Source organism: Chaetodon auriga, chromosome 20, assembly GCF_051107435.1.
Source record: "Chaetodon auriga isolate fChaAug3 chromosome 20, fChaAug3.hap1, whole genome shotgun sequence".
Classification (NCBI taxonomy): Eukaryota; Metazoa; Chordata; class Actinopteri; order Chaetodontiformes; family Chaetodontidae; genus Chaetodon; species Chaetodon auriga.
In genome coordinates, this window is record NC_135093.1 from 5280395 (window position 1) to 5308091 (window position 27697).

Genomic DNA, 27697 nt, shown 5'->3' on the forward strand with positions numbered 1-27697 from the left:
TGAGTCCAGTGTATTGATCAACCTCTGCGGTCATCTCGGAGGCCATAGTTTGTGCTTCTGTTGAGCTGTGTTGCATCAGAATTAAATGTCTTTATTAATAGGTAATGAATAAAAGGAAAAACCTAAATAAGTTAGTGGGCAAACAATGACTGCAGATGAAACATTGGTTTGAGAATGATGTAAATTATGTACCACACAGATCTCAAACCAGTTTAATACTCACAGGAGATTTGGAGCATCTTATAATACAGCACTCTGCACTTCCCTCATCAAAACACCAAATGAGGTAATGTTTTTTTTTTTTTTTTTTTTGGGAAGGATGGTGTTTATTTCTCTCGTCGAGTTTCAGACACTCCAGGAAACTCAGCCAAGGAACCGTCCTGGAGACTCGTGGTGGCCAAACGTCTTACTAACACACTTAATGTTGGTTTTTCCCTTAATTTGTCATTCATGTTAAGCTGAATCAATTCTTGTGAATATGAAATGCTTCAGAAAAAATAGGATTTACTGCAGGGCTTTTGAATTGGATTAAACTGGAGGTGGTATACATGAGAAACTGGTGACTCAGTGCGTAAAGAGTTTCCCCCAGGAAATATGTCAGCAGAGGTGTGAAGCCATGTCACCTCCCGAGTCTCCAGGATCCTGACTGCATTTCATTTTATGACCAATTTAGTGTGACTGTGTGAACACCAAAAGCCTTACTCATTACAGTGGCTTTATGGCCTTGGCTGTGTCATTTAGTGACTTGTTTCCCCTGCTGAAGGTTAGGCTAATGTTTTATTTCAGAAAAAGGTAATAATTTCCTCTGTGGTTAGCAGAGGCTGTCTTTATTTCAGGTGATGCAGCCCACCTCTATAATAAAACACAGCAGGTAAACCATGGCATTTTGCTGCATTAGGGTTGTTGTTCATTTGTTTGCCGGTGTGTCCTGTGACCCTCAGTTCTTTACGTTAGCAAGACTCCCTAATGTAGCATGGACATCATTCATACTTCAGAGTATGTTGTGAGACAACACGTTTCTATATCTGGTCTACTTGTGGGGTTTCTGTAGACAACAATTATGTAGCTGCTTTCAAATCTCATCATATTGCAGTACAATGCCACAGCACTTTGGAGAATAAAGAAGCGCAGAGAGACTACTTAAGAGTGTGTGTTTATGATGGTGGTGATTATTTTGTTTGTGCTGATGCTCCAGCTGAACAAATGAAAGCCTTGGATGAGTGAATATGCAAAAGCGCTCTCAAATTATGCACACACATTCCAAAAAACTGTATTGTATAATTTCTGGTTCAAATACTGTTGTTTACGTAAATGACACAGAAATCCAAACAGTGTTTTGCAGCTTCAGTGCTCGATAGATACACTATATTTGTTCTACCTGCTGTAACAACCGTTCATTGCATAAGCATGTCCATCAAAAGTAGGTTTGCTGCAGGCGGACTTCAGTTTCAGTCGTGCAACTTTTTGCTTTTCTTGAAACAATATTTTTGCACATTGTATAACTCCAAGTCCAAAAAACATGTCATCATTTGCTGAACAGTACAAAGGCAGTGTATTTAATGTTTGACCACAACTGCGTTTTTCGTAAATGTGTCCTTATTCTGAATTTGATGGAAGCAGCACGTTTCAAACAAGTTTGAAAGAAGACTGGGAAAGTTGTTTTTATCGTCATTCTCTTTTTTTTATGTTCTACAGTGTCCTGACTTTTTTTGGAATTGTACATAAAGTAAAAGAGAATAAGTGCGTTTTACTGTTGGATATGGTGGTTAACTTCGCAGCACAAAAACATTTCATGGAAGACGCATAAACTCAGATTGAGTCTAATTTTATCCCTCCCACAACCTTAATTGTCTGCGAAGTCTCCAAGATGCTCCCCCAAGACACACACATGGCGACTCTGCCTTTCCAGTCCTCTGTCGTGTTTTCTGTTTGGATGACTACGTTTACCTTGGCAATTAATTATTGAATAAACTAAATATCATTTCAGCGTCCTCGTAGGGATTGTCCCAACGTGCCTCGTTACTTTTGCATTTTTTCCTGCTTCTCCAAAAGTCAAGGTTGTTGTAAAAATTGATGATACTGCTTTATGATAATGCCCAAATGCCCGGGTGAAAAATATGCCATGAAATATTCATAAAATGTTGTGTAGGTGCTGTTTTGTGTTGCGCCGCACTCTGTGTAGGTAATACATCTCTGCCGCAGGATGCCTCAGTGTTTCAGAAAAGGGAGAAATTCCTTCTTTTCAGGTTGTGAGCGTTCGTTTTTGAGTCCAGGTCCTGATGATGACTCTGAAGCTGACGAACTTTGAATCCGGTGATTGAAAAGGACATCGCCGCGGACAGACAAGCGCTGTGGCTGTTGTACTCTGCTCCTCTCATTAATTTAACAAAGGCTTACCTGTCCCTCCATGCCTCTTCTCTTGGCAGCGTCGCAGTGGGTGTGGGTTTCTATGGCAACAGTGAGACCAATGACGGCGTGTACCAGTTGACCTACTCCCTGTACAATGCCAATCACACGCTGGACGGTGTGGACAGTCTGGTAGGTAACACACACACCTCCTCGCATTCGTGTCGCATGATGAATGTCTCCTACACGTAAACACACGTACATCCCATAATGTCCCTGTATGAATTAAGTGGCATCAACAGACTGCGAGCGTTCAGTTCAGTTTGTGCCACTTCATTACTCACACAGTTTATAGATGCGAGGCCCATCTCAGTCCAAACAAACAGCTGTGAGTGAAGGCTTCACACACAGACTCACTCCAGAGAGGAGGAAAGCCCAGAGGGCTCAATTCACTATGCATTTAAATGTTTTTATGGTCTTTTTATGGCTTTTTACCACTTCACACAAATTGACAGCCTCTCCATACAAAACCTCTTTCCTCCCAGACAGACAGCTCACACACAAACACACATACGCACACTCTCGCCCTCCCTGCTCCACCTTCGCCCAGCTGCTGTGGCTTCAGCATAAACAATGAATTGTCTTGTGTCTCGCTTTAACTCAGTCTGTGTGCATGATCCTCTTCTATTTTTGTCTGTCTCACTTCCCATCCTAGAGATGCTCATCACACCGACTTGTTTTCACACACACTTCTCAATTTCACACTCATGACGAGGTATTTGTCTCCATGTAGTCAAGCTCAGAAAAGTTAAAGCAGTTTGATATTTTGTTTTCGCTCTCTGGATTTTTCCCCAACGTTTTTGAAAAAGCTGTTTCTAAAGAGCAAAGTTAAAGTTTACAACCTGTCGACACCATTAGTGAAAGCACTTTGCAGTTTGGTTTGGCAGTCTACAGGATTGTGTACTTGAGAGTTGAGACTTTGACTTGAGATTTTCTTTAACAAGACTTAAGACCTGATTTAAGATTTGTCTGACATGACTTGAGACGCCTGTGCAGACTGACTTGAGTCTCACCTTGAGACTTCTACAGGCTGACTTCAGACTCGACTTAGAACTTCTGCAGACTGACTCGAGATGTGTGTAAATTGACTTGACACTAGGGTTGAGATTTGTGAATATTAACTTGAGACTTGACTTGAAACTTGAGCAGATTGACTTCAGACTTGACTCGAAACTCGTGTACACTTACTTGAGATTCATGCAGATTGACTTGAGATTTGTAAAGATTAACAAGTGACTTGTGCAGACAGACTTGAGGCTTGACTTGATAACTGTAAAGATTAACTTGAGACTTGTGAAGTTTGACATGAGACTTCATTTGAGACTGGTGTGGATTGACTTGACACTTGTGTAGATTCACTTCAGACTTCACTGGAGATTTGTTCACACTCACTTGAGACAGATTGATCAGTGACTTGTACAGATTGACTTGGGACTTGGCTCGAGAGCGTCATATTAATCTTCCTTCTTCTGACATGTTGTTTGTGAACATTAGCTGTGTGTTGTCTCCTCGATGGTGTGCGATCAGCAGCGGTCCTCTGATGTTGTCATTGCAGGCACAGACCTTTGGTGACTTTCTGTTGAAGAGTAGGATTAAGTCACCATCTGTCATCTTAATGGAGATTAATGTGGTGGTATGTGAGCCACTTAGTGTGGCAACTCAACACGGCCTCGACAACAAACACTTTGCAGAGACGGTGCAGAGCCCACAGCACGCTCACTGCAGCGTGTTACGACTTCTTATGCTGATGATGAAGGAGAACGATCCCAGATTTTAATGGAGAGCAGTTCTTAGCTGTCTGGCTCTGATTGATGCACTTTATGAATAATTTAAACTGGAAACATGTAAGAACTATGTGATTACTGATGTCGGACGGTTGGTAGAGCTGCAATAGACCGTCAGCTGGGATTAGTTCTCACGTGACGTGCATTAACCAGCTTACATAAACCATACATGTTAGCCTTTTTGGTCGACTCCGTTTAATTGATATAACCACATGTTATCCCTGTGTTACCTTAATACAGAGGGACAGATACATCTCTGAGTAGTACGAATCGTCCACTGATTGTCTGCTGTTATTCTTGTGCAGCACTTAGCCACGTCCATTTCTCAGAGTCATATTAGCAAGAGCAGAGAAATCATTAATATGTAGCTCATCTGAAAGCTTGTCAGTGGGTTCCTCTGGGATGTGTGAACTCCTGCAAACACATAATTGGACATGGTGGCTTTTATTTTAGCATCGTATATGTGTGAGTGTGCTCGCCTGTGTGTGTGTGTATGAGAGAGTTCATTGCACGCAGCTATAGACTGTTAAGGAGTCTAGTTCTTGAGTAGGACAAAGAGCCCAGTGTGCCACACACAGTTCCCAGTCTCCCCCCACCTAATCAACCATGAGCCCAGGAGACAAAGCCATTTGATGGGGAAGAACAAGGAGCAATGCTAGCCTGTCTGATTGGCAGAGTCAGGATTGAAATCGGCATTGAAATCATCGACAATGAAGGCCTCACTGCCGTTTGGCCCACACAAATGCCTTTTAGCCCGACTCCAAGAGAATTCAGAAGTGAGTTCGCCTCTAAAGACTCAGTATGTAAGAGAGAAAGGAAGGACGTTAGACTCATTATCAGTGGACACTTTTTTCTCAGCTATCTTGGTTAGTTACGGTCTGGAGTGTATGCTTATGATGTGTTTATGAACACACACACACACAAACGCACACCGTTGTTCATACAATGGGATTTAAAGAAAACACTTGCATGCCGAGTGAGGTGCAACTTGGAGACGTAACTTTCCAGCAGAGATGAACGGGGCCGTAAAATCTGGAAACTGGCCAAACTCGATGCAATGCTGTAATGGGACTGTTGTGACATTTGAAGTATTTAGCCACTCTAATAATAACTCTATTGTTTGGAGATGGGTGTTGTGCGAGAGTTTTGGCAGCCGGCAGTTACCCAGTGGACTGGGTCGATGTCTGGGTCGGTCACTGAGCGCATTTGGCTGAAGCACAGACACGATTTGGAAGTGGGCCCGCTCCATAATTACAAACATGCATATTTCCACAGCATTCTCACAATAAGCTTTTTGTAATAATACAAAATAATAAAGTATTCATAGTATGAGGAACAATTATTAATTGAAAAACTGAGCAGAATGATTTTTGTCTTTTTGGGGAGACGTTTAAAGAAAATGGACTTCAGGGGTGATAAATGTTCCCAATGCTCCGACTTTCCCCAATATCTAACCTGCGTCGGTACCATGTAGGAGGAAATCTGCACCAAAATGCAGAGAAACTCCGCTCAGACGGTCCCACTTGGCTCAGGTGGAGTTCAAACCCTCTTGCTGTGAGGTGACAGTCCCAACCGCTGAGCCGCCATGCTGTGTGTGTCTGTGCACATGCAACTTCACCGTCTGGCTGTGGGTTTTGTCCAGAAAAAAAAAAAAGATTTCTGAGAGATGGCTGTCCTCAATGCAGCTCAAGTATTTCGTGGTTTTGGGGTATTGTTCATAAGGGATGGAAAAATAGTGTGAGATCAGCAGACAGATCAGTGCAGAGTAAGCACTAAAGCTGCATTTATGGTCACTGTAAGGGGTTTACTGGAGCCCCACTGAAGCTGCCTACGGCGCTGGTTTTGATTTCTATTTCACATCATCTTTCTCTCTTTGATATCATATCACCACCACAACACTGGCTGGATGTATTACACATGATCAGGCCATATTGTGCTTTAATCATATTTCCTGCAGTAACTGATGCATTTATGTTGTTTCATTCACTGTGATCAAGAGCACCTGCGATAAGCAGAAGGTTTGCGGTGAAGACGGCTTTGCTCGAGGAGAGAAGATAAGGAGTCTCCGCTGGCGTCAGAAACTTATACGAGAAAACGCAAGCGGCCTATGCTGACCAGTTCTTCGATTGCTGCACGGTACATCTGTAGCTGCAGTAGCCCAGTACGGCATCGCCTTTGGCATAAAAACAGAGTCTCACGTGTGCTTATGGCTCCATGTACAACTGCTTTTCCTGTACGTTCCTTTAGGTGATGCGTTGTGAGTTCTTACAATCCCCCAGAAAGAGCTGAACAATGTTCAGCCGGCTGCCACTACAAACGAGGCCGGGTTAAGTTACGGAAAACTGACAAATGTATGGATTCAACAACCCTCGTCATCTCCGCAGCAGTAACCTATAATGCAGAGAGCAGGCCGAGCCGTCGTCTCTGCTGAACCCCACAATCTGTTGTACTTTAGGAGTCTGGCGATTGCTTCCCTGGGTGCAAATGTAAAGATCTCTTTGACATCTGGATGTGTGTGGTGCGATCCCATTGAGGTTTGACTAATGGACACTTTTGCTGACTTCCTTACCCGCATGTAGCTGGATTGGCAGCTTTGTAAATATGAAGGGAAACTACTGACGCAGGGCCATCTCTGGTCATCTCTGAAGCCAAACCACTTTCCACTCCACCTCTGTGCGAACTCTTGCTCTCATAACAAATAAACTACAGGCATTCATAGAGTTGTTGGAGCTGCTCTCATCTGGTTGTGCATCACAGTACTTACAGCAACCCATTTTAAGCCTGACAATCCCACTTCCTTCCCTCGGTCAACAATCTTCTCTGTGTGGGCCATTGGGTTTTCCAAAGGTCTTGATTTGATGCTCAGGTTTCATCAACAAACCCATAAACACCTGTAAGTCCCTCTGCAGGACAGCCTCCTAAAAGCTCTGCGGTCATCAAGTATCTGAGAGGAAAAGAGGAGCTAGGAAAGGATATATTTTTAAAGAGATGTTCTGCAGAGCTCCGTTACCCAGTAGCGAAGATGGTCTCTATCTTTGGGGCGACTGAGCTGCTGAGGCACTTCAGACCCATGTTCCATTTCATGCTCCAGCTCCCACATTCAATTTTAATTGAAAAAAGGCTTTCCACTATCAAGCAGAGACAATGAGTCAGAGCAGGAAAAAGGGCTTAATCCTATATTTTACCTTTGTTTTCCTTGAACTCAAGCACTCATCAGCCATCATTAATCAAGCGATTACAGGACGAGTACAGAATATAGTTGAAGTGATTCTTGGATGTTTGCTCAGCAGCTGAAATGAGCAGAAATTATTTCACCGACTCAGGATTCAGCGGCGGCCATGAGGAGAGACGAGTGGAACTGGTCGATCACATAGAGATGTGATGAAGGAAGTGGGATTTGTATTCTGTGGAGCCTGAGAGGCAGTATTGTGATGTCCCAGTCCTGATCTTGCTACTCCCAGATGAAATCTAATGTTCTGATGTTAATTATTATCTAACATTCATTGCTTTCCATGTGTAATGCAAATACTTAGTTCTTTAAAATTGCTCAGGATTGATTTTCACAATCAATGTGAAAGGAGGAATAAATAAATACAAAGTTTTTCTGTGTAATTGAAGATGAGATTTTATCATTTGATAGTGGAGACAGTGAGGCCAGGAAATAGATGCAAGGCTAAATGATGATGCCACCACCACCCCACACTGCTTAGGGTCCTTAAAGTAAATACACACTTGTGTAAACAGGAGCGTTTACATAATGCCCACTGATCTATATTTTCTTGCCTTTCCTCAAGCTTGAAGCTGAATTTGATATTTGACGGCACATTTTCCATTTTTCCAGCCCAAGGCTGCGTGTCATTTGTCACAGTTATGTCATTAAGAGTGATTTCTTGTGTTTTTTTGTTTGTTGTTACCCTCTGGTGTGTAGAAATGAATATCCCACAGTGGAATAGCTTCGCACCAAACACAATCCGCTGCAAATTGTTTGTTTAGAAAGATGTGAGACAGAAAGTGCTTCCCCATGCCCTCAAAACATCAGACTGAGATAAAGACCAAAAAGACTGGGACTGGGAATCATATCTTCTTGATCGGTGCGGATCACTTACACGGTGAGGATGAGACCAAGACGAAGGAGAGATTAGCTGGATTGGCTGTCTCCCCAGGCGTTCTAGATAAGATTCTCACACAGGAGGCAGAGGATCAGATACATGCCTTCATTTCTCATCTGCGATTTCATCTGCTCAGTCTGAGGAGGGAGCAGTTTGAATGAGAGATCAGATAACAAACTACAGAGCACCACAGGCCTGTGACTGTCATCTCAGCGGCTGCCTTCAGTGTGGTTCCTTTTTGTCATTTAAAATATCAAACCCACTATGTGTAGCCTCTTTATGTGATTGTAACACTTCCAAATCATTCTGAAGGCGTGATAGGCTTCTTGTTGAAAAGTGAGCCAGTCTCAGCGATAACTGGAACAGTCTGTGTGACGCTTTAAAGGCCCAGTGTGTTGGATTTAGTGGCATTTAGTGGTGAGGTTGCAACCAGCTGAACCGCCCTCCCCTGCTGTGGCTGGGAAAAATAGCTGTTTTCTCTACAGTGTTTGGTTTGTCCGCTCTGGGCTACTGTAGAAACATGCCGAAGCAACATGGCTGACTGGAAGAGGACCTGCTCCCTTTGTAATATAACCCTCCACACTGGACCTTTCCCTCCATTCATTCCACTGCATTGTAAACTGTAATATACAATATGCAGTTTAATTCTGTATTGTATTCCTCTTCTAGACCACTCTGATCCTCTAATCTCGCTCCCTCGCTCCAACGGCAAAACAAAAGGCCATCGTACCTCTGCTGTTTGTTGTTTTTCTTGTCTGGCCTGTTTCTCATTGTGCTGTGTTTTATATTGTATTTTTACCATCATGGTTCATTCATTTTTATCTTTTTATCACTTTGAAACTGTGTGTTTTAAAAAAAGTGCTCTATAAATTTAAGCTTTACTTGCGTACTCCCACTGTGGTCGCCAGAGGGAATCTTCCAAGTCTACACATAGTGGCTATAAATAGTTAATGCAAATAATTTTGTCCTTTGAAATATTGATTGTAAGTGATTTTTATTTCACTTTATGGAAAGACTACATTAGTTCATTTCCAAACATATGTGCACGGTGCAGTGTTTAGCACTCACCTGCCGGCCGACTGGACCCTTGTGTGGACTTTGCATTTCCTCCCTGTGCTTGCATGCGTTTCACGCTCCAAAGACATGCAGGTTAGGTTGACTGGTGAATCTCAATTGCCCCTACATGTGAATGTGAGCATGAACGGTCGTCTGTCTCTGTGTCAGCCCTGTGATTGACTGGCAACCTGTCCAGGGTGTAACCTCTGCGACCTCCAAGGATATTTTTCACCACGCTAGCAGTGTAGCTTCGAGGATGGCAGTGTCGGTCCATCGGTTGGTTCGCTGCTTTGGGACAGACTGAAAACAACATTCATGGGCTCCAGAGAACAAATCTTAGTGACTTTGGTGACAGTCTGATTGGTTTTGAGTAAAACACCCTGAACACTAGTGGCTATACTATATTCAAGGTCCCTAAAAGACCTATGGAAATAAATGGTGATCCTGTAACTTTTAATCTATGTCACGCGAACATCAGTCACAATTTTAATTGGCCTAATACTGTGATTGATGACTAAATACCTGACATTCAACTGTACTTTGTATTTAGTGCCAATTAGCAAATGTTTGCATGCTCACAGACTGACCTAACATGGTGAACATGGTAAATATTACTCGCTAAACATCAGCATGTTCGCATTGTCAGTGTGAGCATGTTAGCATGCCGATGTTAGCATTTAGCTCAAAGCACCACTGGGTTGGTTGTCGAGTCCCAGCCTTGTTTGCAGCCATCGACTGGGGGCCACACGTGAACGCAAACCCAACTAATTATTTCCACCCAACCTCTCCTCGCCTCAGCTTCTGCAAGCCCTGTCCTGACAAACACAGCAACAATATGAGTTTTCTCTCCTGTGAATGCCAAGTACCCACAGCTGAATGAAAGCATTTATTACCCTTTTTAATTATCAAATAGCAGGATGTCTCTGTGAATGCCATTTTCCTATAAACAGCTTCCCCCTTCAAGCAAATCACAGAGTAATTAAACCCAAGGAAATGGGCAGTGTCTGTACAGGAGATGCTGGCTCCTCACATATAATCTGGTCTTGCCGTATTTGGCCGACAAGGTAAAATCCTGATGTGTAAAAATAAATGACAGTGTATTAGTTTTGTTTGTTGCCTTAGAGGATCACACTTCCCCGTGGGGAATGGATTAGTTGCTATCTGATTACATGGCTTAAACAAGTAAACAAACTATCAGTCTCATTATTGAGGTATCAATTTGGAAAAAAAAAAGTCTGACAAACAGCAGTAGTTGTGGAATACAAAACTAGAGCACCAGCAAACCTACTATTTCACCTCTGGGCTCTCTAGTTTTGGCTGGTTTCCAAGCTGAACTGTTTACTCAAAATGGACCTCTTCACAGACACCCACACTCAGTATTCCAGCTCTCCCACACTGTCCCCTCTCTCTGCTCCGCTGCTGATTGGCAGCACAGGCCAGCCTCATGTTTCAGCTAATGTCACCTTTGGCCGCTTTTTCTGGGAAACTTTCTCAGGCAGAAAAGTTGACCAAAGGCACCCACTCATGAGCAGCATTCAGTGCTCTCTCAGCTCTAAGAAAAGTCTGGCAGCTTCAGTGTTATTTTAGCAGAAAGGTGGAGGGTATAAAAAGCATTATTATTACTTCAAACTGGTATCATACTGCTAGCAAATTAACAAAAGTTATGACTCATGTTACGAGAATGGTGCCCAATTACCAATTATGTTAACACGTTATTTGTCAGTGCGTGTGTTATTATGCCTCATAAATGGGTCAGTTCAGGTCATATTAGCAGCTCTGTGAGGCGGCAGTGTTTTGAGTTAAATGCTAACATCAGGATGTTAACATGCTCACAGTGACAACGGCAAGCGGGCGTCCTGTTCATCATGTCACCATCTTAGTTTACTGTGTTAGCATGCTAACATTTGCTAAGTAGCAACCAAAAAGTACAGCTGAGGCTGATGGGAATGTCATTAGTTTTGCAGGTAAGTATTGGACAAATAGAAAGTTTGACCTGTTGGTGGCGCTAGATGAAAAGTCAGGGGATCACAAAACTATGACAGTTCATCCTGAGGGAAATGACAGTTCATCCACTGGTTGATGAGAGGTTTCTGTAAAAATCACAAATGTCAGCATCATGTTTCCACAAGGTGAAAGGTCAGGGGATCCCAACAGTCCGAGGGATTCATCCTCTGGGGACCATGAATGTCTGTATGAATTTGCATGGCATCACTTGTGGAGGGTCACTCATGCTGAAGAGGACTTCCTCCTGTATATAACACTGCACACATACACAAACTCATCATCTACACATTCAGCAAAAGCTGTTACCGTTCATCTCAACCCCCTCCTCTCCTCTCGTGCCCTCCAGGTGACTGGCACCATGGGCAGCATGAAGAGCGGCCTGCACCAGCACCTCGCAAGGCTGGACGAGATCTTTGCCACGCGGGGCGACTACGTGCAGACCCTGCAGTTCATGCAGCAGATGGCGGACAACGTGATCAAACAGCTGCTTGGTTTGCCCGACTGGGAGGAGGCTAAAGTGGACCTGGCATCCATCGCGGATCAAACGGCGAACATAGAGTACTACAGGTGAGGAACAGAGTACACGTGTTGGGCTCGTACAGTTCAGGGTGGCCCCGAGCGCAGTCCTAGTGATGCTACAGATGTGCAGGTTTCTCGTTAAACAGGAAGAGCGAACTGATGCCATCCTGAGCTTGGAGGGTAAAATTCAGGATGAGGATTTTCTTCAAAATTTAAAATGTTGTTTTCTGTTGCCTTGAATATTTTCAAAGATATAGTGCACCCACAATTTCGTGGGAGGAAAAATTTACACATGCATTTCCAAATGCAAATCAGTTGAGAGCAGTTTTATAATTACCGTGGCTGTGCCAGTTTATCTGGGAGAAGACTCCTAAACACGAGGGGAGACGGATCGTACTGTTATGGTCATGTATAAATACTACAAACAAAGTAAAAAACAGATATATTTGCTTCTTAGAGATGCAGGATACACTTAAGATTATAATATCATGCTCTATTATGGCTGCAATCACCGAGCAGTTTGTCAGCTGAGCATGCAGCTGAATAGATAATTCATGTGTAGGTAGTTACGTTCTGCACGTTATGACCTGAATATATCACATGATATTTAGTGGATGGGATGAAGTAATGTGGTTGCATGTGGTGTGTCATCCACTTATGTGAATTTGAAGCCTGTTGCAGACGTGGTTCGTGTGGGACGTTTGGAAATAGAAGAATCCCGTTAAATCACTGGCAATCATTACATCAACACTGCATGTACTAATGACAGAGGACAACAATCTCGACGACTACGCTATGTGAGGAGCTGCTATTCAAAGTCTCGCGTCATTGTCGTCAAACTGGTAGTCCTATCGTTGTCGAGCAGAAACACTTTTTTTGTCCTTGTGTAAGCTTGATGAGTGTTTCTGTGAGTCTGCAGTCACAGAAAGGCTGATGTGTTTGTATTGATCTGCAGTGCAGATGCTGAACGTGCAGTTGTGTTAAAGTTGGCTGTCTGTCTTCGATGTACTCATCCTGGAACACTTTGTTTGCTCTTCGAGCTTGCTCACAGTTGTTCGTCATGTTTCTTTATTGAATCACAGACCAGCATTCATCCCAGGATCTGTCCCACATTCCTTTTAACAGGCGCTCAAAGCTAACAGACTCCTTATATTCCCATTCATTGTTTAGTCTAATCTAATCTTCCCTCTGTACGTACAGTACATACATTTAGATGCATTTAGCCGGAAACACGACAGCTATTCAGTGCTCGGGTACTTTAAGGGATGTGCCTTCTCTCCACGTCTTTCAATGTATTTTAGATTTCCTCTTGTAGTTTGTAAGTGTAGATTTGACACCAAAGATTTACACTCATGGCGTTTAAACTGTGGAAGAGAGGTGCAATGCGAAAAAAGTTAGTACTAGTAGTATTAGCATCAGCAAAAAAATGCATTCAGAGAGTGAAAGATGACATCTTGAAGACAGATTAGAAACACTTAACAAGATTAAGTATCTGTTTGGATGACAGTACCCAGAGATTATTGATCGGGCACATGTAAGCTGCACATAAGGAGTCGTGTTTACAAGCCAGGACTTTGGTCCTCAGTTTGTTTGGTGGAAGAAATTCTCTCCTTGGTGTCTGTACCCAACAAGAAAATTTCATTTGGTGAGACAGATCATGTCAATTAAGGGTTGCCGTGATTATATTATATCCCCACGTTGCGATTAAGGCAACAAGGACAGATCAGATTGAACATAAAAAGCCTGACATCTTTGTAAAAGATCTACTTTAAAGAGGCCATTTGTCAACCTGGCATTCAAGGCCAAGGGTGGAAAGCATTCGCCTTAAAATCTAACTGCATTCCTCACAGATGCACGTGGAGATAATGTATAGATGACAGAAGCAGAAGAGAAGCTGTTTTTGTGGGCTCTCCTCCCGAATCACTGAATAACGTAAGCATTAATATCGTTCATTAACACAGAAGTGAGCCTCCTGCATAAAAAACAGTAGTTCACAGTTGATCATTTTAAGCCCTTTATAATATTACTATAATATTCTTATAATATCCAGTCCATTCTGCAGGAGTGAGGCCCCTGTAGACTGCAGCACGGTGGAACCAACTATCCTTTAAAAAGAAAAAAAGGCCTTCTGGCACTAGACACAAATCTACGTCAGATGTATTCAACTTATATAACCTACTCATTGATATTAAACTCATTACAAAATCATTTATAAATTCAAGCCTCTCCAAGGAAACCTTTCACACTGTGTTTTCCAAATTTATTTAAAAGGCTAAAAGACCAAAACAGCGAAACGAGACGAAGGCCAAGGGCCCCTTCAAGAGCAGGCGATGCTGTCGGAGCACCGCAGAAGGAGAAAGCTCGAAGAAAACAGCAGATGCCGTAGCTCTTATGGGCCCTGCGTTAGAACAGCCCCCCATTAAAACCAGCTATTGGTAGATGACCTCTGACCTCTCCCTGAGGGATGTTGAACAAAGTGTCATCACTATCATCATTATCGGCCTTTTAAAGTAGCACATTTAGAACTGCTCTCCGCTATCTGACGTGATGTCTTGAGGACATGCACGTATCTATTATAAATAAATGTAACCCTGCATCTCTACGTGTCTCTATGCTGTATTCACTTTTGACTCTAATTGGATTAAGATAGCACAGACAAACACGGTGGCAGCGTCACCCCAGAGCCTCCATGTGCATCTTGATGTCCCAGCTTCGTGTACTGTACCCTGCCAAGAGGGGAAAAGATGAAACGAGGAAGAAATAGCAAGGAGGTGGTGGTGGTGGTGGTGGTGGTGGCGAGGGAGAGAAGGGCAAGGGAGAGAAAAAAAGGGGCTGAAAGGGAAAGAGACAGAGAGGAGAGAGATTAAAGAGAGTGGAAAGGGAAAAAAGATGTGAGGGAGATGTGGGAAGGAAGCTGTGGAGTGATGGAGACACGGATGGATGGCAAAGAAAAGAAGTAATTAAAACAAGAGGACTGTAGAGAGTGATGATGAGTGATGGAAGGAGAGAGGAAGATGAACGCTGATGCAGATCATACAAGAAAAGAAACGAGGTGACTTTGATGAGATGTACAGATCGATAGCTCGGAGTGAAAAGGTGATACGCTACCCCCCCCCCCCCCCCCCCCCCCCCCCCACGTACAACATTCAGCCATATGGATGTGACTCCATTCATTACCAACCATCTGGACAGGCTCCCTGCGTCCGGTCGCAGACTGACCACAGCTCACATAACAGATGGATACACCGAGGAGGGTGAAGTGGGGCTGGACTGTACCCTGAAGCACCAACACACACACACACACACCTCAGATGACAACTATTGCATGTGTCTGTTGAGGTGAAAAAAAGTGGGACACTCCACCCTTTCTGCTTTCTCTCTCCCACTTCTTTTCTCAGTCTTTTTTTTTTATGTCAAATTATTGAAATTCTGTTTTATTAAAACTTCTTTTTTCCTGTCAAATATGAGAACGTTGTACCCGGCACAGTAACTGAACCGTCGCTGTGCCTGTCAGCGTGTTTCTTCCTGTGCGGCACATACGCAGTGAGAACGGTGAAGGTAGAAGAACAGACTAACGCAGCGTCACGCATGTGTCGGTTGTGAACGTCGCCTGTAGTTGTGCGTGTAATGAAAGCTAGTTAGCGGGGCATGCTAACGTTTGCAGCTTGAGACACACTGTTAAATCCATTTCTTACACTTTTGGACTTCTGTTTTATGGTTTTGTAAGTTGCCAAAGAAGACAATGAGCTCCATGTTTACTGATTTGTCCCTATTAACAATGGCAAAAACCTGGTTACATGTAAACGGGATTTCCCTTTAACAAAACACTTTGTGCTTTGCCAAAACAGACATTCACCAGCAGCAGTCTAATTTTCTGTCCCCGTCTGTCTCCGCAGGTGGCTCACCTACCTGCTGCTCCTCATCGTGGACCTGATCATCTGCCTGCTGGCCTGTCTGGGACTGGCCAAGCAGTCTCGCTGGCTTCTCACCACGTGAGTCTAATACGCCCTGTAAAACTGCGCTATGGACGGACAAGAACTGTTTTTTTGTTTTATAAAGAAAAGAGTCGATCTGTTTTTATGTGTGACTTCAGTAAAAGGAAGATGCAGAGGGAAGATGTATGAGGGCTGGATTGGGAGATTAGCAGGCGATGTAAATCAAAGCTAACTGGGAAACACCATGGAAACGAAATACATTCGTCGCCTTGCTGTCACAGTCGTGCTGCAGCAGCTGCTGTAGATTCAATTTGTCCAGATGTTACAACATGAAACTCAATGCTCACTTCTGCAAATCAAACTCGAGTTTATTCCCTGTACATTCTAATGGATAAAACCATCTTCTTCCAGTTTCTCCCAGATGCTTTTACTCTACTTCATGTAAATTTACTCTAAAGGACCAACTGCTTCTAAGAGGCTGCAAGTTTAAAAAGGGGTGTTTCTACCACCACTGTCGAGGTTAAACAACCTCTCATCCACATCCTGTTACCCTGATAAAGATCATTTTTTATTCACGAGTGCAGCATAATTCACGCTGTGCTTTACATTAATCTTTTATCCCGAACAGGAACAACAGATATGATACTTTCAATATTCATTTAGAGTTCGTCTGAGTCGGCGTAGACAGAGGGAGCTGGAGGCAGGAGCTGCTCCTCTTCCCATGGGAAATTTCCAGTGAGCGAGGCAGCTGAGCGTTGGATCTCGTCCTTGTTCAAACACTGCCCTGATAGTCCTGTTGTATTTCAGCATTTGCCTTTTGGCATTGCCGGTGGTAGGTTGAAGTTGCTCAGCGTTGTCGTCTCAATGGCTTTGCTCTACAAATTGGATTGGAGAGCTGTGGAGAGACGTGAGCGGAGCCATTTGATGTTATCAACAATATAACTTCCTGCCGATTGTTACTCCAGTTTAACACTTGACCTGCTTTAAATGCCTTCAGACATGCATTACATTGCATAACAGACCCATCTACTGTATATCCGGACCCGTGCGTGAAGCCTCATTAATTATTCAGCCTTGTATTTTTAGGGCCTCTTTTTTCAAATCAATATTTTATTGACTTTACCTTTTATGAGTGACAAGAAAACATGATAAATAAATGAAAGCACATGTAGGGTGTGTTAAAACACAGCATAAAAAGATGAATTATAATATACATATTTTTTTCTTCTGTTGCTCTGGCGTTTAAAAGGAGGCAGGGAGGGAAAGACATTTAACTGAAAACAGGATGTTAGTATGACTGAATTATGGCATAAAAACACTCCCACACGTCATACATGATACAGTGGAAGAGATATTCCAGGTGATGGTACATGGCACACGGATACTGCACTGCATGTGGAGTGTATATCCATGCAGCGCCTCCGCTTTCGTTTAATCTTCTTACACTATCTATAGCTTAAGTGTATCCGTCTCCACTGGAATGCGATTTTTATTTTTTGTTTTTTTATTTTTTCTCCCCGCTGTAAAGGAGCTTTCACAGGGCATGAAATCCACCCGGCCCTCCATTCATGCAGCCGAGCATCACTCTGTCGCTCTCGATCAGTCAGTCCAGGGTGTGAGCCGCGCTAAACTTGCCCTACTAACCACAAACCCACCCCCACTTCGTCCTCCCACCCCTCTCCACATACAAGATGAGTCAGTGTCAAGAGTGTCTGCACTCCCAAGGCATGCTCTCTTCCAGTAGAGTGGAAGTTGGTTGCAGGCTTTCGGGAGTAGATTACACTCTGGGGGCCTTTCGACTCGTCCCGGTGCTTATGACTGGCTGGCTCGCTGTTAGCATGACACACAGTAACAGCTTAGACAAGAAGATACGCCCACATGCGAGAGAGGGAGAGACATCCATAGACCTCGCTGTCAGCAGTTTTTATTTGGATTTCTTTTCGGTCTGCGTCTGCTTCTGTTTCATGTTGCTGCTGAATCTTTCACCAGCACAAAACAAATTTTCCATCCACCTCCACTGACGGCAGCCATCTGAGACACTGGCACCTCAAAACCTGAGTACATAACACAGCATCTATTGGGTGAATTGAACCTTAAAATGTCATGATGTAAATGCAGCATAAGCCTTTTTCCAAGCTCAATGATGTGGATTGCATGTGAAGACAGTAGAGGAGAGAGGAAACTCTACCTGGGGGCAGGAATAATTAGAGCTGTCATGAGTGAGAACACACACCAAGAAGAATTGTCATTTATACAAACAATGCAAATGAGCGAGGTTTGCTGAAATTATAATGAAACAAAATCACAGCACTGGCGAGGAAGGAGGAGTATGTTTTGCTGCCTGCAGGAAGGAAATGGTAATAGAAGCTTTGTGTGTGAAGTAATAAACAGTCTTACAGGGGAAACCAGAGCCGTTCAGGTAACCTCAAATGTCCAAAGCACCAATTGGCTCACACTCTATAAGCCTGAGGAAATGGCAGCTGAGTTCAGCAACTAGTTTTCCACCTGTGCAGCTGAGCTTGGTGATCAAATATCTGCTCTACTGTACTGTAATTTATGCAAGAAGATACTTACAGCCTGAGAACAAATGAAAGAATCGATGAAAGTAAAAGTCAAGAAGACGGCGAGTCTAAACATGGACAAACTTTTGTATACGACTAATGTGCAACAGCATGGAGAGAAGTCTGAAATGTGTTTTTATCAGCAAAGTAAGGAAACGTTGCCGAGGTTAAATATTTTCAAAAGACTTGAAGCATGAGACTTGTTTACTCTGCTAACATTTAACTGATAATTCTCGAACATTAACTAAAGAGCTTTTGTTGCCTAAACATTATCACGCAATGCAAACACCGATCTTTGCTGTGGAGTGCACTCCCACATCCACCCCAACCACCTCCCTGCAGCTCATATGTACAGAAAAACAAAGCACTTAATGCCCAAAGATGACGCCCAAAAAACATTTAGCTCAATAAATACGTACTTTTGAACCCATACATATATGTTCAATTGGTCCATTACGACTGGGCAGTGTTTTTCCACCCTGCTGTGCTCTGATTGGCTAGTCCTACTGTGCTCTGATTGGCTAGTCCTACTGTGCTCTGATTGGCTCGTACTTGGAAGGAGGAAAGCCTTTCTGCCAGAAAGCTCTTTCACCCAGAAGGCTTTCTGGCAGAAAGGCTTCCCTAGCCAATCACAGCACAGAATTACCAGTGAGTCACAGCACAGTTAGGGAGGCACCTGATGATTAGTAATCATATGTAACATTAAAAAAAAATGTTTACTGATTGTGTTTACTTCATTAAACTTGATTGCAGTGAAATGCTTCTATCTGCAAAGACGGACTCGACAGTGCCACAGGGAGGTGGCCTTGGCCTTTGAATTTCTGCACATATACAGTATAAATGACCTTCCAACCGGTGCGCTAAGTGTAGAATCCATATGTATGGAGATGACACAGCTGTGTAATATTCATCGAGTCAGCGGGAGAGGAAGGGCCACAGTCGAGTAGCTGTGAATCCAAGTCACAGCAGGCTGTTGACATGAAAAAAGTAAGATGAAAGGCAGGTTTTTGATGATTTATTAAAACCGCAGCTATTCAAACTTTGAAGAGACTGCACAACATTGTGGAGTGATAATACAAGGATACAATTACTCCTAGTATACACGTAGTAAATACATGGTCAGCACACAAACCACTAACAACTGCGCTGTCAAGACAGGAGCCAAACACAGTAATGTCCAGTGTTGCCTTGATAGTTAAGAAATCCTGCAAGTCAAAGTCAACTGTGAGAAAGTTGTTATGATTCCCTCAAGACACATAAACACAGTATAATGATGTGTGTTCTCTGTTTGTCTCCAGCGGTCTCTGAGATGCCGCAGTAACAACAGTCTTATCATCGTGATAAGCTAATTGCCATTGGCAGTATGTCAGCCTGTCTCCAGCAGTTTTGCTTTGAGGGTCACCCCCTAACCCTAACCCTAACCCTAACCCTAACTCTTAATAACCCTAATGACTAGAAAAGGGTCAATATGCTATTAATATGCATATTATAAACAACAAGTTAATGAGTGTGTGTACCTTGACATAAAGTATGACCGGAGTTTTTTTCAGTTAAGAATCTCCCCTGCTGATTTAATTCAGAGTGACTTGACCTCATCCTCAGTGGGTGTATTTGCCCTGCTCATTGGCCTCTGAGACTTTTTCACTTGATGTGCTTTGCATCAGGTTTACAGCCGATTTCCTGCTATTCTGTGTAGCTCACTGAATCCCCTTTGCCCACCAGAGCACATAACTGAATACAGTCTGGCTTGGTTCAGAGCAGAGAGGGCATTTCTCCCATTTGCCCATTCATCCAGAGTCGTAGTGAAGAAGCTCAAGCAGCCGAGTATCACAAACCCCACAACAACAAACTGTCAAACGGACATGGCCTGGCAGACACGTCGTCCAGCGGCTCCCAACCTTCTTGCCTCGTGACCTTTTAAAACAAAGCTACGTGTGCTTGCGCCTCTTGCGCATGACATCCGTAGTGTGGACTGAAGCTGTGACCAGTTCAACCAAAGAGGGATTTTTCCTGCTCAGTTTGTTTCATTTGTAGTATTTTTAGATGCCTAATGATGTGCAAGTACTCAATATTTCACAAGCAAAAACATCTTATTCCTTTGATCATCCTGCGATGCCGCAGATTTATCTTGGGGCCGCTTTGGCAGATACGTTAGACTGGGAACCACCACCACAGACGTACACATGTGAGCACAGACACATGCAGACAAACAAGTAGTAAACACACAAAATTAGCAAACACAACATACAGAAACATTCAGGGCACTTGTGTATGTTCGCAGACAAGCTCCTGAGAAAACTTTACCATATACCAACCATATACAGACCCAGCGGTTACTGTGGTAAACCACACTGAACCAGTGAGACAGTAGAGCAATTTTTGCTTTCCAATTTTAAATCAAGATAAGGACCAGTGAAGCCTTGCCTTCTTTCCTATCTGTTTCATTGCTAAGTATCAGGACTTGTGAGGGCTGAGAGAAGGAAGGAGACAGACTGCAAGAGTGAAAAACTGATAAAGAGGAAGGCAGAAGGCAGAGGAAAGATAGGGGAGAGAGGGTGAGGGAACAGAGAGAGTAAAGAACTGGGAAAAGGAGATAAAGGAAGAATGAGTGCGGACAAGTGGTGGCTTGTAAGTTCAGTGTTGGGAGCTTAGCCTCCTCTCAGCACATTGTGAATTGGATTACCGAGGGAGCTGGAGAGTGTTGAAAGATGGACGGCGCCTGGACATGAATACTTATATTCAAACATGGTGACATGGTGTAAGGGAAATATCAGGAAAGTGTTCAAACCAACAGGAGCTTATTGGATTATTTCACCTAACGAGAGCCGATCTGTGACAGGACCCGTGTTCATCTTTTAATGGGTATTGATCCTCTCTCTTATTGTACACACCCAGACCGGCCTGCATGCGTCTCCCTTCTCTGATGTCATTTTCTGATACCGTGAGATCATCAGGGAGGGAGGCGGCCGTAAAACAAAACCACATTTTTATGTCCTCGTGGGTGCAGGGAGCAGCCATCCACCCACGGGGGCTGTAATCGAATGGAGGCCTGCGGAGCGGATACGCTCTGAAGCTCGTTCCTCGCTCCATAAAGCCGCCGCGCTGCAGCTGTATGTTAAGGCTGCAGAATAACTCCCACAGCAATAAACATGACTGTTTCTGTTGATGGCAGGCCAATGAGATCACCACGCCTGGCCCTCAGGGCTCACGCCGTTTCCTTTCAAAAGCAGTGGCTGTTATGAAAATAACTCCATCTGCGTCACTGTACTCCTTCTGTAGGCTGCTGATAACCATATCAACCAAATTCCACTTTTTTTGCTTTAGTTTTGAGATTGTCCACCCGTTTGTCATCTGTATATGTTGTAGATGTTGTCCTGCATCTTCTGGGATGTTATTTCCACATCATGCTCACAAAAAGGATAACTTAAAGCGGCGATAATTACATTTTTATAATGCAACTGGATCACATGACTGCTCGAATGTGAAAGGAATTGCTGGTGGTGATGAACCCACAGAGAATCATCATCCAATCCTGCAGTTTTCCTCTGCTCCACGGAGCTTAATAACACGTTGTTTTGATTTTCCTGCTTGTAATTTACTGTTTTGGTTCGCTCACCGTTCTCGTTAGTCTTTTCTTGCAGCTGCAGGCAGCTTTTTTTTCTGAAATGGCTTGAATAGAACCACTGTTTACTACCTGCTCAACATCGAACAACAGGCAGGCAAAGTTAGCTGCTAACCGGTGAACAAAGTGGAACATTTATCTGCCAAAATGACGATGATGTGACCTTGCTGTTGCTTTGTGTCCCTGCAGGATGATGGTGTTCGGAGTGCTGACGCTGGTCCTGAGCTGGACTTCTCTGGGAGCTGACCTGGCCACGGCTGTGGTGAGCTGCTTTGCTTTGTCGCCCCTCGCTTACCCCAGTATCAACTTGTATACACTTATCTGCAATCAATTCCTGTCATGGCTGACAGTGGTGATGAATTGCTTTGACTACACGCACGGTGCACTTGAAAAATGTCTTTCAGCGCGTGAGGGGAAGGAGACAAGATGATCATACAATGCGCCTCTGCATGTGCACCTGTTCATGAATGCATCTCAAAAATCTGCAGTGTGTCAGTACAAAAGGGTGGAAACGACTGTCTCAGAGACACATGTGCACCTTTTTTGCTGAAATGTTCACACAGGATGCAGCTGCAGTTTGTTGCATTTGCATCAATGTATTAGCTACATAGCTGTGAATCAGGGGTCTTTCTCCTTTAGCCGAAATTTAAATTAATCCTGGTAAAATATGTGTGAGCTCGAAACACATCACAGCCGCGCGGTGTCATGTAAAAACGGTTTCAGCATGTTCTCGCTGCCCAATCTCAAATTCTTCTGATCTCGGTTTGTCTTTCTGTCACCTCACACGCTTTTGATCTCTGCTATCAGACGTCACACTGCCAAAAATAGACCAGCAAAGGAACAAAATCCCAAATCCACACCTTGTCAGCATCATTATACAGGCCTGAATAACTTGATTCAAAGTCAAAGATTACGACAACAGGAATCCAATTGCAGTTTTTAAAGCCTATTATACTGAATAGGTGAATAATTTCAGTGTTTTGCTCGATTATGGTCGCACACAAAAAAATGACCTGGAGGGTTAGAGAGAGGAGCGATGTGAAAATAGAGAGATACGTTTGAAAGATCAGATGGATGAGCGCCGGTGTTTGACTCACCTGCCTCAGGCGTGTGTGCTATTTTTCTCAGGTTTGTTGTCGAATGTTGTGTTTTGACTCTGGGGTGCGCAGGATTGTGAACATGTGTGATTTTAAGTTGTAGATAATGAGCATCGGGTAGAAAGCAGCGGGAGGTGCGATCAGTTACAACACATTACTCCGGTTTCATCTTCCCGTTTCATCTCCCAGTTTAATGTCTCCTTTACAAGACTCGCCTCTCTGCGGTCTGCGCTCGCTGGTTTGATGGTGGATTCCTTGTGATACCACACAGAGGAAGAAAAGCATGCAGCGTTCAATACAGGACTTTGCAGCAAACCTACAGATGATGTGCAGTTCATTTACCCTGCTCCACCTGCTTAGTTTGTCGTGTGCAGGTGGAAATGTGGACTAAGAATTCTGCTAAAGGAAAGGAAATGAGATCACCACAATCAAAAGGGCTTCCTTCTCTGGGGGAGCATTAATATTCATGAACGTTCAGTAAAAAGTGAGACTTGGGGCTAAAGATGGCCCTTTAAGGAGCATGAAAGTCCAAGTCCAAAATTATTTTTCGTGGGAGGTCAGGAAAATAAAGTGTAACGATCCATCCTGAGGGGACCTTGAACATCTGCAGCCGTCAACAGTCCAAATGCTTTGTCCTGGTTTTGTCGAGGGAGAGTTCTGACCCAGCTTGACACAAAGTAGTCCAGGGATCATCAAAATCACTGGACGCCACGAATATTCAAAGCAAACTTCATCGTTGTTGAGGTATTTTACTCTCCAGCAGAGGAAGCTGCACTCACCTTGAAAGCGTTTCTCTCCCTTTGTTCCAAACCTCCACTTGACGCATGACGTGGCCTCACAGAGATCACTCTCACATTTTGTCCTCTCGCCGTGTGTTACAAAATCGCGGCCTTTACGTGGGGCCGTTATGTAAGCTGTCTGTTGCGTGGTGTTTGGCTGAGGCTGACCCTGACTGGACGTCCACTCTGCCTTTTCTCCGCAAACACCACCACCGTGTAAAAAGGCCAGGTAATGGCTCAGGCAGGGGTACAAATGGCTGTGAAGCAAGCAATTACATGAGCGATCGTCAGTGGCTCCTTCAGACATCATATCTATGTGTGAATATATGTGTCTGTTTGCGCCCGTGTGTGTGTGTGTGTCCTCTCAGATGTGTGTTAGTGTGAGCGGCGCAGGCCAGGCCAGTGTATGCGTGTTTGTTTGTATACGTGGGGATTTTGTTTGCACTTGGGCAAAAACTAGTGGTAGAGGAGTGTGTGTAACCTGCCTACATGAAGGTTATAAAGTGTGTGTGTGTGTGTGTGTGTGTGTGTGTGTGTGTGTGTTGTGCTGCTCTCTGACTCAGTACAGTCTGCGCTGCTCTGAATAACGAATGACACACTTCGAGCCGTTATACAACCCCGATTCCAAAACAGTTTGGGCGCTGTGTAAAACCTAAATAAACACCGAATACAGTCACACAAACTGTGTTATAGTTTTACGTAGTATTCCTGAGATAATGTAGTAACATCCTTTATACAATCGTGTGTTTCACAAAGCGGTGGAGCTCGCTCCATCTTTGCATGTGAACGACTGAAACGTGCATCAAATTCAGAATGAGCAGATATTTACAGAAATCAATGAAGCTGATGAGGTCAGACATTGAATGTATGCTCTTTGTGCTGTGTTGAGTATATGTAAAAAAAAAGAACTTCAGGGTTGTACATAATACTCTGTTAGGCTGTCAAATCTTCTTCTTTTCTCAGTTAATCATTTAGTCTATAAATGCTGGAGCAAAGCAGAGCCTGAGGTGACGTCTTCACACCAGTAGGTTGAAAGCCAAAGATATTCTGTGTGAGAAAACTCAGCTCTGATGTGCTGCTATGAGTTCCTTTGAAAGATTTCACTTCACTCCAAGCTCAAATTTCTTGTGACTTTCCTCTTTTTTTTCAGTAATGGTTTAAGTCACACTCTTGACTTGATGTAATATTAACACCAGTCATCCATTTTCCTTCCCACTCCGTCATTTTCGGGGGGTAAATGGGCCGCAGACTGTAGCAAACGGCGGACAGGTCATCAGTCCATTGCATGGCTAAAATAAATCGAAATTCTCACCTGTGGCCGTCTCTCCACATCGTCTGGCTCTAATGGTTTTGGACTGTTGAGGGGAGCTGGAGCACCTGTGGAGAACATGCCAGCAGCGGCGGCCACTTAGCTGTCGCACAGCCTGAACGTGCAGCCGCCACCTGAAAATGCTTGAAAATCATTGAAACGCCGACTTGACTGAGGCTTGAACTTGTGATAATGAATTCTCCGCTGCAGCCTGGCTGCTGCGTCCCACTTCGAATGAGAAGGAGTTTTGTTGTTGTGCTGTTATGGTGTCGGACCACCACCGCCTCCAGAGGAACAACAAACCTGCATGCTGCTGTGGAGTGTTGGTGTGGAGACGCTGCATTTGTTTGTCTTCCCGAGGATCCTCCTGTGTGGCTGCAGTCTGTGCTGACAGGTGTGTGTGTCAGATGCTTGACTGGCTGCAGATGTTTGTGTGTCTGCATGGGAAATCTTCACATTGTGTGTGTGTGTGTGTGTGTGTGTGTGTGTAGGCTACGCATTAGCGCCTTAGTTCTCAATAAATGAATGCATAATGAATGCAGCCCTTCACAGAGCTCTTAATTACAGACAGCAGGTAATCAGAACTCTGCAGTCTCACTGAATCACTGTTTTCCCTTCAGGAATTCTGACAAAGTTGCTCCTGAATTGCACAGCTCCCCGGCGTCCCTTGTCTCTAACAAACTAGCTCGGGTTTGCCGAGGAGCTCGACTTGCTTTATCTCATCTGTGCGCGGGGCTCATTAGCGCACCCCCCAAAGGAGGTTAAGCTACACGCAGTGTGTTTGTCCTGAGCCCAGGGGACATTTAACATTCAGGCAGCACAGTTCGGAGGAGACCGCCGCTCCCCACTTTTTCTTATTTTGCCAAGGCAGGTTTCTTGTTAGTGCTGTGGAGTAAAACTGTTGTGAGTGACAGAATGGGAGAGTAGTCCCGTCTAGACATGCTAAAGAGGATTATAAAAGCCCGTCCTCTTTAATTTCCCCTTTGTGTCAAAAAGTGATAAAGATGAAAGTCATCATTATTATTCAGCTTTGTCAAAAAGACTTTCAAAGTGTTGATGAACTATTAATGGCAGGTACTTAGTGTTTGACAATCTAATTGGTTCCTTCTCTGAATGGTTCTTCATGAATTTCTGTTTTGAACCCTCGTTTCCAGACCCATTCTTTCTTTTCTGCCTTTATTTTCTCACCACACGTCTCCTGTTTTATTTCAGGGTACGAGTGATTTCTGTGTGTCCCCTGACAAGTACCTCCTGAGCCAAACAAAGGGTATCGTCGGTGCTGGTGAGTTTCAGCGTGAATAATATGAATAATGTTGCGTTAATGGAGTTGTAATTAGAGAGCATAAAGCTGTTGCCATGATACTAATTGCACTTTAGTTAAGTGAAAACACGATGCTTGGAAACGCGTTTAATCCTCTTCTTCTTCCTGTTTGTGCTTTTTCTCAGACATCGTTCATTACTACATTTACTGCAACCAGACTCTGTCCAACCCCTTCCAGCAGGTAGGAAACAGGACGCTTTGCTGAGCTCCTACTGAACGCTGCTGAATGTGACCGAGTCAGCGTTGGTGTGGTGCTTTGCAGGTTATAAGACGTCTACAGTATGTTTACACTCAATATGCTTAAATTTGACTTCAAAATAAACAAAGGATGAGAGATGGGTGCTGGTATCTGAGCCCTTACAGTCCCACACTTCTCCTGACTCCTTGTTAACTGATTAAATACTACTTAAAAAATCAAAAGAATGCAAAATACTGGCTGTGGACCTGCGGCTAAGTTTCTCGGCATAATGACTAACTGTGAATTACTACATATTGAAATCCTGTTGGAAAAATAGATTTATGTAAAGCAGATGTTTTAAAACTTTCGGAACAATTAAAATTTGGTTTACTTTTGACCTAAACCTCTGCACATCTTTGGACCTGTAGTTCACCGCGTCAGTGCTTCATTTCTCGGCCCTTCTAGCCTCATCTTTGTGACGCTGTCTGTCTGCTGAACATCCTAACTTCACCCCACAGGTCTGGTGAAACCTCACACTGTCTTCAAGGCTGTCACCGGTATTTTCCTCTGTTTCCCCTTATTCTGTTTTTCTTCATTATTTGACATGTTCCGACCAAACAAGCCAAAAGAAGCCAAAATGTTACAAAGCTGCTGACACAAGCGCTAAAATCCTCTCTTGTCCCTCTGGTCTGCGGTTTTGTGAGGTTACTCTTCAGAGAGTAGGGACTGTGGGTCACCTCGCTGACTTCATGTCAGCAGTGAAGTCAATTTCTGCAAGATCTGGCCCAGCGGAGCTCAGATCTTATTATCTGGCTCTCGTAGACATGCCCCGAGGATAACGAGAGCGCGGCAGCAGAGGGCAGACGGCCGTCACCCCGCCTGGTAAACAAAGTCAGCGCTCTTTTCTCCGCCACACAGATACCCAACAGGTGCAAAGTTCACGAGCAAGCTGGCAGATACAGGAATTCACAATGATTGGCAAACATACAAGCTCTCCGTCTCTTTCTCCTCTGATGT

The 27697-nt window shown here is 43.8% G+C and overlaps 1 protein-coding gene across 2 annotated transcripts in view; it reads left to right on the forward strand.

Annotated features, from left to right (window-relative positions):
* ttyh2 (tweety family member 2) overlaps positions 1-27697 on the forward strand; it is a 57036-nt gene that overhangs the window by 21812 nt on the left and 7527 nt on the right. For both annotated transcript variants that reach the window (XM_076760521.1, XM_076760522.1), the window contains exons 3-8: positions 2427-2538; positions 11706-11926; positions 15775-15870; positions 22186-22258; positions 26394-26463; positions 26628-26683. In XM_076760521.1, the coding sequence (XP_076616636.1) occupies positions 2427-2538; positions 11706-11926; positions 15775-15870; positions 22186-22258; positions 26394-26463; positions 26628-26683 (628 nt within the window). The remainder of the gene's footprint in view (positions 1-2426; positions 2539-11705; positions 11927-15774; positions 15871-22185; positions 22259-26393; positions 26464-26627; positions 26684-27697) is intronic.